Source organism: Schistocerca americana, chromosome 3, assembly GCF_021461395.2.
Source record: "Schistocerca americana isolate TAMUIC-IGC-003095 chromosome 3, iqSchAmer2.1, whole genome shotgun sequence".
Lineage (NCBI taxonomy): Eukaryota > Metazoa > Arthropoda > Insecta > Orthoptera > Acrididae > Schistocerca > Schistocerca americana.
Window position 1 is genome coordinate 890148573 of NC_060121.1, and position 19488 is coordinate 890168060.

Here is a 19488-nt window from a genome sequence, read left to right on the forward strand (position 1 = left end):
AGTAGAATTTTTCATTTGATTTATTTATAGATACAGACAGAAAAAAAAGTTGTGATTGTCCTTGATCTTAATTGTTGAGTATTGCCAGTTTGCGCATAGTTTCTGTCCCATTGTCTGTGTCAGTTTATCCATTAGGTTTTCATAAAGTCGTGGCATCTCAGGATCAACTTGCCCATCATGCAGAGACTGTAACAGCCAGTTGCAATAATCATGTCGAGCAGCGGTATCTGAGCTCCTCATTTGTTGCACTACCATTATTTTTTATGGTTTCAATTTCATTTTGTGCACAGCTCTGTGAGCAGATGTTTATGATACGAGTCTGAAGTGCCAAATGGTGCAGAGATTTTCTTGGACTTTTTTTCCTAGGCCTTCCATATCTTTTGTAATTTACTTTCAGGTAAAATACTAGGTTCTCTAGATCTTGTTTGTATAACAGAGATCAAGTCTGTTGAAATTTCTTCACTAATTTGCGTATTGTCGAATCATTGGGAACAATCGCACTGGGAAATTTTCATATGACTTCAAGCCGACATTCCACGCACGATTCTGTTTTTCCAGAGCTCCACACAAGAAACGCTTGTTGACCCTTTGTGTATATCAACCAAATGGAAACACAAGAGGAAATTTGAACCAAAATACCCGAACACTCAGTCTCACAGTATAGAAGATATACACCACGGTGTTTCTGCCTGAGGACCGGGCCCAGCAACGTATGGGTAGGCCAAGTGCCAGACTCGGCCCAGTTGCAACAATGACATCTAGCAACAATATTTGAAGTGATCGGACTTCACAAAAATACTCAAATGAAAACACCAGTACACTCTCGCTCAGTGTAGGGGGCACCTGCAAGGTGTTGGTGTCTGAGAACTACGCATTGTGTCTGAGAACTACGCATTGTGACAACCGGGAGATGCAGCGGCAACAGCTGGCAAGTACGCTACATGACCCGCGTACCCCTTCCGGGCGTCTTTCGTGAGACACCTTGTAGATGCTGATTTTGACAAGAATAGGTGCTAATTTTACAAAAAATTGAGATACATTTTTGGTCACTACAGATAAGACCCAAGAGAGCACCTAGCAACAATTGTAAGAACAACTTTGGCATTGTTCTGTTTTACAGGATCTTAAAATCAGCACATTTCTTTTTGTGTTTATTTTTATTTGTAGACTTTAGTGTATAATTTCATCATATTATTATGTTTTTGTTGTTGCAGGCATTTAGTAAGAAATGTGTGGAACAACGAAAAGAGTGGCTCACAGCGTGGATGGAGGATTCAAAGAGGAGGAAGGAAATGGGTCTGCCTGAACAGTATCTGTATGAGAAAGATACACAGTCTGTTAATTATTCAGATTTTGTCAATAAAGAACTCGTACTCTTTAGCAATTGTGACAATGAAAGATCCATCCCATCTTTGGTTGACGGATTCAAACCTGGACAGAGGAAGGTGAGTTCTTTGCAGACTTTTTTTTAAATGTAGGAATAGTATATCTTATTTTGTGAGATACATGGGGGGGGGGGTAATTTAGTTTCAGGCTTGCATAGGTCTTGGTGTATTGTATCATGAGTGTATATGCAAGAAATGTGCACTTACAGAATTTCGAATTGTGGAATTGCAGTATGGACTTCAGGGGGGAAAAAAATAATGGTCTCCTTTGCAGACTTTGTTTTCAAATGTTCGGAGCCAATTTTTTTAGATTTTTTAATTGATGATTTACTGTATTACGCAGGACGTATGGATCTTAGAACTTATTGCAGACAATGATTTTTATTTTCTATATGCAAAAAAAAATGAAACAGAGTTTCATCTCAAAGCTATAATGTAGTAGCGCCTACTTTTCTTGAAAGTTTGATAAAATTATTTCACACGTACTGAGAGGCAACCTCATGGATCAACTGGCAACAAGATTACTTTACAGAAAGCTACTACGCTGGTCATAACATCAGAAACTTGTCAATAAAATAACATGGACAGTTGATAACAGGACTGAGTTGTGAGTATTAACATCTTAGATCTGATTACAAACAGGACTGAACTGTTCTTCTCGCTTAATATGCAGCTGGGGATCAGTGATAATAAGCCTGTTGAAGAATTACTGACTGTGGGTGTCTGTAGGAATGTAGAGGAAGGTAGGGAGATATTTCTGATTAATTAGTGCAGCAAGGAAACGTTCCAGATTACCTGAACAGACTAACCAAAGATTCATCTCTCAGGCTGAAAATGTTGTGCATAAACTTACAAAAGTTAAAGAATTTTATACAACCCACCTTAAACACATGTGGCAAACTAAGTTGTAACGGATAAGGAAGACCTGCCATGGTTTCTATAGCTGTGTTAGGAAAGTGCTCTTAAAGCAAAGAAAGCTTCACTATAGACACAAACATAGCCAAATCCTTGTAGTCTGCAGCTCATAGTCGTGCGGTAGCGTTCTCGCTTCCCACGCTCGGGTTCGATTCCCGGCGGGGTCAGGGATTTTCTCTGCCTCGTGATGACTGGGTGTTGTGTGATGTCCTTAGGTTAGTTAGGTTTACCGTATTTACTCGAATCTAAGCCGCACCTGAAAAATGACACTCGAAATAAAGGAAAAAAAAAATTCCCGAATCTAAGCCGCACCTGAAATTTGAGACTCGAAATTCAAGGGGAGAGAAAAGTTTTAGGCCGCACGTCCAAATCGAATCAAAGTTGGTCCATTGTAATATGAGACACAATTTAGGCCGAATGAATGACGATACAGCTACAGTAGTTTGGTTCGAGTCGTAAGCTTAGCATGCGGGGAAGACGCATGCTTAGCATGCGTCAGGCGCTCCGTCCGTATTTATACGGGTACCCTTCCTTTTTCACGTGCTTCGTCTGGTTTGAATCTATTGCTTATTTTGCTTCGATCTGATAAGTGCCGTTTTCTTTGTTATAGGTGTTTACGTCACTCTAAGCTGAAAATGCATTACTGTACTGTGTCATGCATTGTTTGTCGCATCCTGATAGTGCGTGTTTACGGACTGTCGCCGCTCGCGGCATGGCTTGCTTAGAGAGGAATCGTCTCATTAGCGAAACAATGGCAAGAGACTGCCATTTGTTGTTACTTACACTGCTGCTTTCTTTGACAATGATCAACAAGAACCAAATAATAGACTGCGTATGATAGAACATGTTCTGAACGAGAGTTATGCGAAGATTTGTCTCCGTTTGAAAATCTTTGTGGCCGCTTCTTTAGTACATCAGATTCTGCACAGAAATTAGAGTCATCTTAGATTTGAAAATCTAGTCAGTTGCCGTGCTTCATTTCTGACTGTGTCACTTAATACGAATATAAACATGATACGTATATTCTTGCGCGTTTGCTGTTGTCTCACTCTAGTTTCGTAGTTTATTAGGATTTAAATGAGATAGCAGCAAACACGAAAGAAAACATGGCAAAATGTTTATATTCATATTATTCTTATGGTGAAGAGAATACTGCATGTGATTCACAATTGATAAAAGTTCCTATTAGCAACCATCTCTTGTCACAGGTAGGAAAAATTTCAGAACGTAGAGTTGGCCATATTGACAAACATCCCAAACAGTCTTGCCAGTCGGATTTTCGTAGTACATTGAAATTCTGCTACATTCGAAGATGAACAATACGGAGTTTGTATTTACTTCGTTGGATAATGTATGAAAATGCAGTGGTCGAAAGTCGGGCCAGAGAAAAAAAAGCTCATCTTCCACCTTTTTTTTTAAAAAAATTTATTTACTGACGCAGAGGTTTTGGCGCCAGTATTTATCTTTGTGCCTACAAACCATGCCTGTGTAGCGCTACATATATTCGACGGCAGAAGTTAGTTGTGGCGGGCGGCGGCACCTACCGTCATTTTTCAGAACTTCCGCTTGCTTTGCACTCGATTCTAAGCCGCAGACGGTTTTTTAGATTACAAAAACTGGAAAAAAAGTGCGGCTTAGATTCGAGTAAATACGGTAAGTAGTTCTAAGTTCTAGGGGACTGATGACCATAGGTGTTAAGTCCCATAGTGCTCAGAGCCATTTGAACCAAATCCTTGTAGACCAACAAAAACTCAACAAAGCCAAAATTGTCTTAAGGAAAGTAATGCATGAAGTGTTCAATGAATTTATTAATAATATTTTATTTACTGCTGTGACAGAAAGTGCTAGTTAGTAAGTTTATATTAAAGTGTAAAGAGGTCAAAGCCACTTGTCCAGATACCCAGTGACCTAATTGCACCAAAACGGACAATGATAGTGAGAAGGCCGAAACAACAAACAAAAAATAAACAAGTTAGATGGGCACAGATATAAGGAGTGTGTCATGTTTGGTCATAGCACCAGAAGTTTCATTTTACACGGAATATGTAAACATTATTTACCCCTGCAGCCTAATTCTAATTCAATAGTTTCTCACAATAAAGAAATTAACTCTGTTGCCATTTCATTGTGAGCATTGCATATTGGAAGGGGTGGTGGTGTTGGGTGCAGGGAGAAGGGGGGGGGGGGCGCAATGACCTGGGGAGGTCCTATCCCATGCCGTTTCTCTCTCTCTCTCTCTCTCTCTCTCTCTCTCTCTCTCTCTCTCTTTTTAAATGAGGAAACACAGAGAAACTTCCTTCAGATTATTGTGTTCATAAGTTGCTCATATCACTCCGGTGCCCTGTTTGTGTTACATATGGCAACATTACATTGCAATTATAATGTTAATTTGTAATAATGTAGCAAATCAATCTTGCAGGTGCTGTTCACATGCTTGAAACGAAATGACAAGAGAGAAGTTAAAGTTGCTCAGTTGGCAGGTTCAGTGGCTGAACATTCTGCGTATCACCATGGTGAACAGTCACTTATGTCAACAATTGTAAACTTGGCACAGAATTTCGTGGGCAGCAATAACATCAATGTTCTGCAACCAATTGGACAGTTTGGCACTCGGCTTAATGGTGGAAAGGATTCAGCTAGTCCAAGATACATCTTCACAATGTTGAGGTGAGTTGGAAATACAGTGTGTCTCCCCTGAAAATATTTGCACGTTCCCTACTAAATATCACTGCTGCATTATCAGCATATTTTCTCATTATTAATAAAAATTTGTAGATGTACAGTAACGAATAGAAGCTTGTTGGAAGAGTGGGGTGTGTGTGTGTGTGTGTGTGTGTGTGTGTGTGTGTGTGTGTGGGAGGGGGGGGGGCAGCTTTTAGAACTTTGTTAAAATCTTGCATTCAGCAAATTTTGAACATTTGCTTTGGATGATTGGTGTGTGCAATCTCTCTCTCTCTCTCTCTCTCTCTCTCTCTCTCTCACCCCCCCCCCTCTCCCCCCCCTCTTCCCCCCCCCCCCTTCAACTGTAAACAATGTATGTGCATTTGACATGGCAGTATTAAGTAGTGGATATGCAGTTATATTGAATCCACTGTTGTGTCACAAATTGCAGTGGAGCAAAATCTCAAAATCAACCATTCAAGACATTTTCTGGAATGTGTTGAAGAGAAACAGTATGCACAGTTCATTGTACACACCTCGACCCCTGAAAAAAATGTGTGCTGCATTTTGATTGCAATGCAAAAAGTGGATAGCTCTTTTCAGGGAAAAAAGTCATCACAAGTCATGAGATTTGGTAATCTATATGAACCTTCCACAAAACCATAAAGTGCAGAAATTCGCATGAAAGTTCAGTAATTTGATGACCGACATTCAAGCCAATTTCTGAATAGCAGAAGCATTGTCAGACAGCCACACACAAGAGAGAGACACTCTTATGCCATCCACAATGTACAATCTTGACACCTGTGGGCAGTGTGTCTGCAATGATGAGAATTCCCTTGCCCGTTATGTTTCGTAAAAGCCTGCACAGGCAGGCACTTGCCCTTCTACCCCAGTTAGTCAGCAAATAGGTTTCCCTTTCAGCAAATAGGTTTCCCTGAGACTGGAGCATCTGAGTCATAATCCTCTCCAAAGATTTTGGTTATCTACCATCATGCTCTGAAATAAGGGCAATCCTACCCAAGATCCTTTCCAGCTCTCCTGAAATGGTATTCTATTGCCCACACAACCTACACATCGTCCTGTTACACCCCTATGCCACTCCCTACCCCTTGCCACAGCGGAATATCCTTGTGGAACACCCAGACACAAGACCAGTCCAATTCATCCTTCAGCACATCCTACTCTAGTTGTCACAGCTTACCCTATGCTGTGAGAGGCATGGCAACCTGTAAAAGAAGCGATGTCTTATGCCAGCTCTGCTGCAATTTCTGCACAGCATTTCATGTGAACATAACCACTAACCAGTTGTCCATCAGTATGAATAACTTAAGAGCAGAGTTGACCACCCACTGGCACAAAATGCTGCTCTACACAGCATGTTAAAATATAGTGACTGCTTCCCATTATGTGCCATGTGGATCCTTCCCTCCAGCACCAGCTTTTCTGATCTACATACATGGGAATTATCTGTGCACCACATCATTCTGTCTTGTGATCCTTCTGGCATCAATCTCTGCTAACCCATGGTCCCCACACCATCTATATAAGTGTGTCCTATCTCTGTCCTACACCACCTCCCAATTCCAAGTCATCTTCATTGTGTGCTGCACTTCATTTGCTCCAGTTCCCCTGCTGTTGCTTGCTTTCCCTATGCACCTGTCACGCCTCTCCCCCCACATGCCTGTCCTACACACCTGCTTCCTCCCTTGGAACCACTAGCTATCTGCCCACAACCCTTCCTCCTGCTTCATATATCTCCCTCCCTCTATATCCTGGCCCTACCCCACACAACCTCCATCATAGTTCATCTGCCAAAACGCAGTCTCATTGTGGTGATTACCTGGCACAACGTTAATGCGTGGTGTGTGTGTGTGTGTGTGTGTGTGTGTGTGTGTGTGTGTTTTGGAGAACGATGCAGCTACTCTGTACAAATAATTATTTCATTTTTAAGTTCTTATGTAATGTTTTACTTCTAAAACTTGATTGACCTAGCTTCTTTCATGTTATGTTTCAGTCCATTGACACGATATATTTTCCATAAGCATGATGACGCACTCCTAAAGCACAATACAGATGATAACCAAAGAATTGAACCAGTTTGGTACATACCAATCATACCAATGGTACTTGTTAATGGTGCAGATGGGATTGGAACTGGTTGGATGACAAAGATACCAAATTACAATCCCAGAGAAATAATTGAGAATTTGAGGAGAATGATTGAGGGTGAAGATCCAAAACCTATGGTAATATTACAAAGAAATATATTTTCCCTTTAAAATAAGTCTGTGGCTATTGTTCCTAAATGATGACTTTCTTACTACTACTACTACTACTACTACTATGTATTATAAACATATTGATAGTACTGTAAGTTTCACCTTCATCGTAAGCATAGATGTTGAAAATAAGTTATGTGTAAATCCGAGTATTTTCTGTGATATATTAGTCACGCAGTAGGCATCCAAAATCTACTACCCTGTGAAAAATGTACTAGGGATACATTGTATTGCTCAAATTTACCTTAAATTTTCCCAACTTTGTGGGGCCCATTTCTGCAATAATTTTGTGTAGACCAAATTGGCTTTTACCAGAAGCCCCTTGACGTACTTTTTCAGATGGATCAAGTTAATACGGTGTTCGGAGCATTTGAGCCATATTTGGGTAGAACTGTATGGAAGTCCAAATCTGATCATCCAGTTACAAATTTTCCATGAGTTCTGTAAATCACTTGAGGTGAATACCTTAACAGTTCCCCAAAGGAGGCTACAGCCAGTGTTCACCCATCTTTTCCCCAAACTTAAATTTTCTGTGTCCAATGACATTGGTATTCACAGGACATTCGGCTTGTGACAGTTTGACTGCTTTATTTCTTCGTTTATTGTCCTCTGTGTTGACGTACTGCATTGCTACACTGACTGAAAAATGGGTTGTGGAAGTAAAACTCTGACTACTTTGAATGATGTAGCTGACATGTACACATTTGCATTTCACAGTTGTGTACTTTCACTTTTCACAAACCCCACATACACCCATTTAATATGGGCAGTGCACTATTGTTTAACTTTCGATAAGCCTCATTAATAGTTTGCAGGCAAACCACCACATACTGCTACAATAGTTCACTATTGAACATTTACGAGAAGTAAAAACCTAACCACAAAGGTCATAGTTCTTGAAGAATAGAACGGTACGTATGGAGCGGACACTGTCAGTGTGTTAACATACGGATTATGTAACGCTTACTTCACAGTTAAGTTGAAGCATTGTTGTTGTAACGAAATACAGGTTTCTTGTCGGAAATTCGGCTGTGGGCTGACTGACTCATGACCAGAAATTGGGCCCTTATATATATTCACAATAATAGGCCCTGAAACTACACATTGTTCGATGTTTAATTTACGGAAACTACAATTAACCGCCCCCCCCCCCCCCCCCCCTCCCTCCCCTGTGGGTCTGGGGGTAAGAATAAAGAATAGGCCCGAAGTATTCCTGTAAGAGGTGACTAAAAAGAGTCTCTCACATTTCGGCCTTTATGTGATGGTCCCCTGTAGGGTTTGACCTCCACTCTTCAAAATTTTTCTGAAGAGCAAGCCAATTGGGGAAGGGTGCCTTAAATGGCGCATCGTGCCTTGAGATCTGTAGCCAGATTTCTTGTCGTCGCATTGCAGTCAGTCTCATTCTCCATCTCTTGGCCAAGGACACCTTCCTGGGTGCATTTTCCACCATGATGCACTATGCAGTGTCGCTTTCTGCGCCGACAATGACCATGGACTTCTTAGTACCTCATATCCAGCATGGTAGCCAGTCCGTTGTGATGGGGCTGACATGTACTGCGTTGGTTGTAGCCCCCTGACAACATAGGGATCGCTCTGCTGATGCCTGCGCCGTTAAATCCCCACGTATCCCAAGGAGTAGATGCCTGTCACTCTGGAGCATCGGCACTCTCCGCAATGGCCATTCTGCCAAGTGGCTTTTGCTGTGGCTGTGTGGTGCCCATGGGGAGGGCCTCTGGTCAGAGTGGGTGGCATCAGTGCGGATGACGCGCAATGAAGCGTTCCATGTCATCACTTGCTGGTGATCAAACACCAGCAGTCTCTAAGTGTTCTAAGTCTCCTACAATGCAAGGAAGTAGGACTCTAAATCATTCCCCTCCCTGGCCACACCATGGGAGGAACGCCAGGCTAAGGATGGCAGCGAACCTAATTCATCCCAATATCTTGTATATACGAGAACTGATGGGGACTCCTTTGTTCCGATGAAGCCACAGTTTTTTGTAGACGATTTAGAGGTCAAGTTTTGGGAGGTGGAGGACTTGTCCAAAATGCAGTCAGGGTCAGTCTTGTTAAAAACGGCATCCTCTGCCCAGTCGCGGGCATTACTCACTTGTGACAAGCTGGATGATGATCTCGTTACCATCACACCCCATAAGAGCTTAAATATGGTCCAAGGTATTACATGGCACAGGACCTTCTTTTGCATTCTGACAATGAGCTGCACGCCAACTTGGAGCGATGAGGTGTTCATTATGTCTGTCGCGTCCATGGGGGTCCAAGGGATAATCAGGTGGCCACTGATGCCTTCGTCTTGACCTTCAAGGGTGGCACATTGCCCAAAAAGGTCAAGGTGATGGTCTACCGCTGTGATGTAAAGCCATATATCCCTTCGCCTATGCAGTGCTTTAAGTGCTGGAAGTTCGGTCATATGTCAACTGCGTAGAGTACATACTTTGGGAGCTCTGCCCCCCCCCCCCCCCCCCCACCATTGGGGACACCATTCCCCACTTTTCAGCTGGAGAAACGTAAGTCTTCTTCGTCACCTCTCACTAGGAAGGGGTCCCTTGCGTCACTCCCTTCCCAGATTTCTGCTAGTAGGAAAGATGACTCTCGCCAGTGGCTGAAGTGCCCAAAGGTGGCTGTTCGTAGGGCTTCACAATCATCCTCAGTCCCGGAGACTGAATCAATCGAGCCCTCCCAGGCAGAAAAACCCAAGGAGCAGCGAGAGAAATCCCAAAAAAAGACCCCAAGACCAAGGGACTTGCGGTGGCACCCACACCACTGCTACCTATAAGCTTTGCTTCTGAGGATAATGTGGAGATTCTGGCATCCGCTGAGGACATAAATCTCACCGGACCCTCAGAAACCATGGATACAGACTGCTCAGGAAATAAACCGATGGCAGCAAGTGACCCTGAGGTGTAAACTGCTTCATTGAGTGTTTCATGCCTTCCCAGCCTCACGATCATGTCATCCTGCATTGGAATTGCGGTGTCCCCCCCCCCCCCCCCCCTTCCCCACCTCCCACCCCACCACCGCTAGGCTGAGCTACGTCAACTGTTAAGCTTTACACCTGCTTCCTGCATTGTCCTCCAGGAAACCTGGTTCCTGACAATGTGGGACCCTGCCCTCCACGGCTATACGGGATATTACAGGAACCGTAGCGACTATAATAGAGTGTCAGGTGGAGTTTGCGTCTGTCATGAACTCGGTTTGCAGTGATCCTGTGCCCCTTCAAATCCCTCTTGAAGCTGTGGCTGTCAGGATAGGATGATGCAGGAAATAACTGTCTACAACATATATCTTCCTCCAGATGGTGCAGCAACTCTGAACATATTGGCTGCACTGATTGGTCAACTCCCTGAACCTTTCCTACTTTTGGGAGATTTTAATCCTCAAAACCCCTTGTGGGGTGGCTCCGTGCTTACTGGCTGAGGCAAAGATGTTGAAATTTACTGTCACAACTCAACCTCTGCCTCTTAAATACTGGGGCTGCCACACATTTCAGTGTGGCACATATTGGGCCATTGATTTCTCGGTCTGCAGTCCTGGCCTTCGCCCATCTATCCAGTGGAGAGCACACGACGACCCGTGTGGTAGTGACCACTTCCCCGTCGTCTTGTCACTGCCCTGGCGTCAGGCCCACAGAGACCTGCCCAGATAACAAGGCGGACTGGTAAACTTCCACCTCTGCTGCCACTGTTGAATTTCCCCCACATGATAACATCAATGTGACGGTTGAGCAGGTGACTATAACTACCATATAGGCAGCAGAAAACGCGATCCCTCTTTAGGGTGCACATGGCAAAAGGCAGTCCCTTGGTGGTCGCCAGAACTCACTGAAGAAATTATGGAGCTTCAGCGAGCTCAACAGCGGCATAAACAGCACCCTTTCCTGGAGCACCTCATAGCCTTTAAACAACTTCGTGACCGGGTTTGCCAACTTATCAAACGACGGAAGCAGGTGTGTTGGTCGAGATAAGTCTCGACCATTGGGTGCCATACATCATCTTCCCAAGTCTGGGCATAGATTAAATGTGTTTTTCCTGTGTTAACATAAATGGCGTGTTATCTACCGACGAAAACGCGATCGCCGAGCACTTTGCTGAGCACTATGCTCGAGCCTCTACATCGGAGAATTATCCCCCAGCCTTTTGCACTCTCAAATGGCGGCTGGAAGGGAAAGTCCTATCATTCACTACACTCCACAGTGAATCCTATAATGCCTCATTTACAGAGTGGGAGCTCCTCAGTGCCCTGGCACATTGCTCTGACAGAGCTCCTGGGCTAGATCAGATCCACAGTCAGATGATTAAACATATCTCATCTGACTACAAGCGACATCTCATCATCTTCAACTGTATCTGGTGTGATGGCGGGAGAGCACCATCATTCCTGTGCTCAAACCCGGTAATAACTCCCTTGATGTGGGTAGCTGTCGGCCCATCAGCCTCACCAACTTTCTTTGTAAGCTGCTGGAACGTATGGTGTGTCAGCGGTTGGGTTGGGTCCTGGAGTCACGTGGCCTACTGGCTCCATGTCAGGGTGGCTTCCACCAGGGTTGCTCTACCACTGATAATCCTGTGTCCCTCAAGTCTGCCATCTGCACAGCCTTTTCCAGATGCCAACACGTGGTTGCTGTCTTTTTTGATTACGAAAAGCGTATGACACGACCTGGTGACGACATATCCTTGGCACATTATACGAGTGAGGTCTCTGAGGCCTGCTCCCGATTTTTATCCAAAATTTCCTGCTGCTTTGTACTTTACGTGTCCAAGTTGGTGCCTCCCTTAGTTCCCCCCATATCTAGGAGAATGGAGTCCCACAGGGCCCCGTATTGAGTGTGTCTATTTTTAGTGGCCATTAACGGTCTAGTGGCAGCTGTAGGGCTGTCTGTCTCACCTCCTGTGTGTACAGATGACTTCTGCATTTCTTACTGCTCCTCCAGTACTGATGTTGCTGAGTGGCGCCTACAGGGAGCCATCCGCAAGGCGGAGGTGGGCTCTAGCCAACGGCTTCCAGTTTTCAGCCACAAAGTCATGTGTCGTACCATTCATCCGGAACCGGAAATTTATCTTACTGACAATCTACTCACTGTAGTGGAGGCATATCGATTCCTAGGACTGGTTTCGATGCCCGATTGACTTGGTTTCCTCACCTTCGTCAGATTTAGCGGAAATGTTGGCAGCATCTCAATGCCCTTTGCTGCCTGAGCAACACCAAATGGGGTGCAGATCGCTCTATGCTGCTGCTGCTCTACAGAGCTCTTGTTCAATCCCGCCTTGACTATGAGAGTGTGGTTTATGGTTCGGTGGTGCCCTCGGCACTTCATTTACTCATACCCAGTGCACCACTGTGGCAGGGTGTGTATGACCCAAGACAACTGGGAGATCTGGTAAACATCCAGTAATTTTTCTTCATCCGGGAGAAAACTGTGAAAACCCCAGCGTTTTTTAGAATTTCAGGAATTTTTCATTGTTTTAGTTTTCAGTTAAATTATTTTTTTTTTTTTAAAAGAACCAATACTGTAACAAAAAATATTAGTGTATCCCGCTACTGCAGAGTAATACTGCAGCAACAAAACATGAACGAGAAGAAAAAAAAGAATATAAAACTTACGTAGCAAAGGAAATGTGCCATACGCAACAACAAAACACAGTGCTCATACAAGTGTCCGCCGACAACAAAGTGTGTCAAAGGCTTTAGGAAGACTATGCAATGCTTCATAACAACAAATTGCCTCCAATGAGCGTGACGTCACAACTGTTTGCATTAGATTCGTTTGAGCAGTTATATTAGATTAGATTAATACTAGTTCCATGGATCATGAATACGATATTTCGTAATGATGTGGAACGAGTCAAATTTTCCAATACATGACATAATTAGGTTAATTTAACAACATACTTAAGTTGATATAACAACTTTATTTTTTTTTGTGTTTTTTTGTTTTCCTTTATTTTTTATTTTTTAATTTTTTTTATTTTTTTTCTTAATTTATATCTAAAAATTCCTCTATGGAGTAGAAGGAGTTGCCATTCAGAAATTCTTTTAATTTCTTCTTAAATACTTGTTAGTTATCTGTCAGACTTTTGATACTATTTGGTAAGTGACCAAAGACTTTAGTGCCAGTATAATTCACCCCTTTCTGTGCCAAAGTTAGATTTAATCTTGAATAGTGAAGATCATCCTTTCTCCTAGTATTGTAGTTATGCACACTGCTATTACTTTTGAATTGGGTTTGGTTGTTAATAACAAATTTCATAAGAGAGTGTATATACTGAGAAGCTACTGTGAATATCCCTAGATCCTTAAATAAATGTCTGCAGGATGATCTTGGGTGGACTCCAGCTATAATTCTGATTACACACTTTTGTGCAATAAATACTTTATTCCTCAGTGATGAATTACCCCAAAATATGATGCCATATGAAAGCAATGAGTGAGTGAAAATAGGCGTAGTAAGCTAATTTACTAAGATGTTTATCACCAAAATTTGCAATGACCCTTATTGCATAAGTAGCTGAACTCAAACATTTCAGCAGATCATCAATGTGTTTCTTCCAATTTAATCTCTCATCAATGGACACACCTAAAAATTTGGAATATTCTACCTTAGCTATATGCTTCTGATTAAGGTCTATATTTATTAATGGCGTCATACCATTCACTGTACGGAACTGTATGTACTGTGTCTTATCAAAATTCAGTGAGAGTCCATTTACAAGGAACCACTTAGTAATTTTCTGAAAGACAGTATTGACAATTTCATCAGTTAATTCTTGTTTGTCAGGTGTGATTACTATACTTGTATCATCAGCAAAGAGAACTAACTTTGCCTCTTCATGAATATAGAATGGCAAGTCATTAATATATAATAAGAACAACAAAGGACCCAAGACTGACCCTTGTGGAACCCCATTCTTGATAGTTCCCCAGTTTGAGGAATGTGCTGATCTTTGCATGTTACGAGAACTACTTATTTCAACTTTCTGCACTCTTCCAGTTAGGTACGAATTAAACCATTTGTGCACTGTCCCACTCATGCCACAATACTTGAGCTTGTCTAGCAGAATTTCATGATTTACACAATCAAAAGCCTTTGAGAGATCACAAAGAATCCCAATGGGTGGTGTTCGGTTATTCAGATCATTCAAAATTTGACTGGTGAAAGCATATATGGCATTTTCGGTTGAAAACCCTTTCTGGAAGCCAAACTGACATTTTGTTAGTACTTCATTTTTACAGATATGTGAAGCTACTCTTGAATACATTAATTTCTCAAAAATTTTGGATAAAGCTGTTAGAAGGGAGATTGGACGGTAATTGTTGACATCAGATCTATCCCCCTTTTTATGCAAAGGTATAACAATAGCATATTTCAGTCTATCAGGGAAAATGCCCTGGGCTCTTGCGTATTAGTAGTACCTTCTCCCGCTTCTGGCTACAGATGTGTGGCTGGGTGCCACTATCTAATATAGCCCTGGTTCGGAAATATCATAGATCTGGGACTGATGAACAGAGCAGTCTTGAGTTGTAGTGGGGAGGTGGGTGTTGTCCATGTGACCTGTGTTTATGTGTAGTGATTTTGCTGTTTCTTCTTCATTTATTACTCTCACATTAAATGAAAACAAAACGGATTTCTGTGGCCGGGAGCTATCAGATGAATTAAAGTACGTTCGCGTAAGTACGGAAGGCTAAAATATGTTATTAGTTTCAGATTTTATTTCCACCTTTCCAACAGTCGAGCATTTATCACCTTGCAGAACAATGAAGTTATTTTTGTCGGTTTGCTAAAGAGATTTGACTTTTGTCAATCTTTTCCACTGAAGCAGTCAATTTACTTGAAATGAAATGTTAATTTCGCGCTATTGGCTAGTTTCAATTGTTCACTGCATTTCAAGTGCATGTTTTCCATCTTCTAGCACATATGGCATTATGCTATAATAAAGAACCAAACATGAGATAATACAGTACTGATAAAGAAAATTTATGTCCGAATCTGGGCATATCAATGTGCGCTTTAAGCTGAGTTATGCATTTTAGTATGGTTCTTGAAGTTCGGATGTTCTTGAAGTAGCCTCTGATGTCATTGTTCCTTTTATGGCATAATCTAAGATCTTATAATGTTTTACACGTACGAACATACGGGCTACCTGTGTCATCGTACCTGCGCAAGCATGGTGACGCCTGTTATCTGGCGCTCTCTGGCAACTGCTTAAACAAACCTGTTTCTGACAGGTTGCGGGAAAATATTGCGAATGGTGGTTTGAAAAGCGTTACTTTCAAATTAAATATAATTTTATGCAAGATGAACTATGTGTGAGAATGTGTGATGAATTTCTTAAATCACAAAGCGTTTAACTCTGATTTGAAAATCAACTCTTTGAGGAAGACCATTTAGAAGAATTTCGAGCCCAGAAGACCTAACATTTGCATCGTTATTAAGAATTTTACTGGCACATTTGTGTGATGTATCTTAAAGTGGAACATGCGCAAAAAATATGAACATTATGTGTGGAAGCTTAGCTTCACTTGCAGTTTATTAATCGTAGAGACCAATATTATATGTGGAAACTTTGCTTTTCTTGTAGGAACAGTAAGTATATTTATTTAAACCATTAATTTTTTCTTATTTGTGTGTTCGCGCTACTTGAGTGATCTTGCAGTTGGTTGACTTCATCACGTGTCCTATGCTGTCATCAGCTGGCGAGATCACATGACATGAGCTACGACTGGCATACAAAAGCACATCACAATCTCGATTTCAGTGTTCGGAAAATAGCATGCAGTGTTTGGAGGAATTCGAATGTATTCCTTCGCAACAAGAAAATATGCAGTGTACATGTTGCTGCATATCAAAAATCTTTGCAAAACATGTTTTTTTCCCCTGAGTTTCGTTTTCTAAAGTGCCGGTAAATTCTACATCGGTGTATAAAATCATAAACATTCAAAGGATTGATAAGTTTTACAGTGCCGAGGAAAAGTATACTGTCACTTAACACGGGAAAAGCGTATTTTCACCTGGGAGAAAGTGTATTTTTAACTGGGAGAAAGCGTATTTTTAACTGGGAAATCTGGGATTTTTTTTTTTTTTCCATGTCCACGTATACACCCTGTGTGGCGTTTGCCTAGCGACAGGCTCCTTTAGAACGAGTCCAGCGACCAGTGTCCTGGTGAAGGCCGGAGTCCCTCCATTGAACGTTAGTCGTGCATAACTGTTCGCCATTTACGTTGCACACATTCGTAGTTCTCCTGCACATCCAAATTACCATCTACTCTTCCCACCCGCGGCAGCCCGTCCTCCGCATTGGCGGCCCAGGTCACGGCTAACAAGTGCGGTTCGCTTGTGATTCCTTCTGTCTGAAGTAGTCCTTCCCTTTACCACCTATACTTTAGGTCCATTCACATACATCTGCATGGTGTACACCTAGGCCATGGCTTCGCCTGGACCTTTCACATGGCCCTAAGAACTCAGTTAACCCTGCGACTCTCCGCTGTCACTTCCTTTCGATTCTCGACATGTACTGGACCCATGAAGTGATTTACACTGATGGCCCGATGGCCGATGGTGACGTTGGCTTTGCGTATGTTAATTGAGGACATATAGAACGGCACACCTTGACCGATGGTTGCAGGGTTTTCACTGCAGAGCTGGTGGCCATATTTCGTGCTCTTGAGCACATCCACTCGTGCCCAGGCGAGTCATTTCTCCTGTGTACTGACTCCTTGAGCAGCCTACAAGCTATCAACCAGTGCTACCCTCGTCATCCTTCGGTAGCGACCATCCATTAGTCCATCTGTGCCCTGGAATGGTCCAGTCGTTCTGTAGTTTTTGTTTGGACCCCAGATCACGTCTGAATCCCAAGCAACACACTTGCCGACAGGCTAGCCAAACAGGCTATGTAGAAACTGCTTCTGGAAATGGGCATCTCTGAACCTGAACTGCATTCTGACATACGCCGTAGGGTTTTTCGGCTTTGGGGGTGGAATGGCATAACAGTATGCACAACAAACTGCGTGTCATTAAGGAGACTATGAATGTATGGAAGTCTTCCATGCGGGCCTTTCGCAGGGAATCAGTTGTCATCTGCCGGCTCCTCATTGGCCACACTTGGGCATCCCACGGTTACCTCCTGTGCCTCAGTGTCAGTGTGGCGCCCCGTTGACAGTGGCCCTTACTCAGGTGCACTGTCCCACTTTAACTGCCCAGCGATGGAATCTTGGGTTACCGGGCTCATTGCTGCTAATTTTATCTGACAACGCCTCAATGGCTGATTTAGTTTTATGTTTTTATTTCATGAGGGTGGTTTTTATCATTTGATCTAAGTTTTAACGCATTTCCTTAGTCCCTCTTTGTCCCACACCCTAGTGCTTTTAGGGTGGATGTTTTAATGTATTATAGTGGCTGGCTTCTCCTTTCTATTCTCGTGGTCATCTGCTTTGTTGTTTTGCTCTCTTCATGCCGTTTATGTGGTTTTCTTGTCCCCCTTTTGTCCATTTACACGTTTGTTGCCCTTCGTTGTTCTTGTGTTTTTCCTTTCATTCCGTTTTGTGTTGTCAATCTCGTTTGTTTTATTCTCACACTTGTGGTATTGTTTTATTCGGAACAAGGGACTTATGACCTCGTAGTTTGGGCCCTTCCATCCTCTTTTATCCCCGTCAACTAACAATTGAGAGTTAACTCATTAAATTAACTGAATACATGGAAAAATTCCGTTTTTTAACAGTTTCTTCTAGTAAAAGAGTTAGGCCAAATTATTTGTTTAAATCATGAAATTAACAAATATTGTTACGCAAACAATACTTTGGACAAAACTATTAATTACTTTGGAATTAATTAAGGGCTGACTTTGCTAACATGTTTTTGAATAGAGCCAAATAGATCCTTTGAGAATGCAGTTAGTTGTTTCTCTAAATGTTTATAATTATTACAGAATTTATATTTGTTTATGTGTGTACAATAGAATTTAAGTTACGAAACAATTACTGATTTCGCCCTATAACAAAAGATACTAACTAGACATCGTCAAAATTAATTAGAAAATAAATTACATACATAAGACGAAGCACAAAATTAGATCCGGCGTTATATTTTTAAAACAGAGCCAGCCTTTCTCTTTTATGAAAATACAGATTACACTTAATGCTAATTAGTGAAAAGTGAAAAAACGAATTCTAGGAGGCAGATAGCAAAACAAGGGGAAGTAAAAATATCCCAGCTTTGTCACATCACCCTCTCATTGGATTGACCAGATAGATGTTGCAAACAGCTAACTGGGCAATTCAATGACCACAAGTGACTCCAGAAATTGGGTTTAACAATCTACACACACACAAATTATTACATACCAAATCTTGTCAAAACTACAGTACATATGTTTTTCAAATTTTTACTTATATGAACTGGCCATATGAATATCCTCATACAACATATTTACGTGCAGTTTATTGTACAACTGCACAAAATTTCCACAAGTTAAACTTCTAACAGAAACTATGCATCTTCATCGTAAGTGATGTCCTTTTTGGGTAAACAAAGATTACATTTTAAAACGCATACCACTTTGTACAAGTCCTGTCTTGGCTAAACAAAAATAAATCCTCGTGGGTTGCAAAAAACTAAATTACACTGTGCATTAGATAGAAAATTTCACTTGCACAATGTTTATATTTTTCACAAGCACTTTCACACTTTTAATGAGCTTTTACACACTTTCTCACAAAGTTGTCCACATCTTCAACAGGTCCAAGTGGCAGTTAGTAAGGAAATGCATTGCTATTAGCTCCCTTGGAGGTGGTTCTCCTCCTTCACAGTAAATAAAAAAATCAAACAAAACACTGTACTTTAGTACACTTACTTTCACTTCTAATTAAGTCTAAGGAAATGACATGTTTAAAACTAATGGCAAATGATAGTCATTACATCATAAATGGATACATTACTTAGTTCTTATAACATTACAATAATTAGCACTAAAATTGACTATAGTATGAAAGGTGGTGACTTCGAAATTTTTTAGATAAAGTGCACATTCCACTACCGAAACATTACTCTAGATGATAACTCTTTCTGAAATTGGTTAAACTTGAAAGATTTGGGTCTCTTTTTCCATTTGCAAAATAGCAAACATTCAAGATCTACAGTAGTGTAGATTTACTAATCATTACTTTATGAAATAGGGTAGTCACCATTGCATAACTTAATTACTATTCAAATCAAAATTAAGGGGATGGAAGTTGTACCA

At 41.7% G+C, this 19488-nt stretch overlaps 1 protein-coding gene across 3 annotated transcripts in view; it reads left to right on the forward strand.

Annotated features, from left to right (window-relative positions):
- The window catches only part of LOC124607206 (DNA topoisomerase 2-alpha-like), a 179830-nt gene that overhangs the window by 43720 nt on the left and 116622 nt on the right, over positions 1-19488 (forward strand). For all 3 annotated transcript variants that reach the window (XM_047139468.1, XM_047139470.1, XM_047139469.1), the window contains 3 exons: positions 1215-1445; positions 4720-4967; positions 6979-7210. In XM_047139468.1, coding sequence (XP_046995424.1) covers positions 1215-1445; positions 4720-4967; positions 6979-7210 — 711 coding nt within the window. The remainder of the gene's footprint in view (positions 1-1214; positions 1446-4719; positions 4968-6978; positions 7211-19488) is intronic.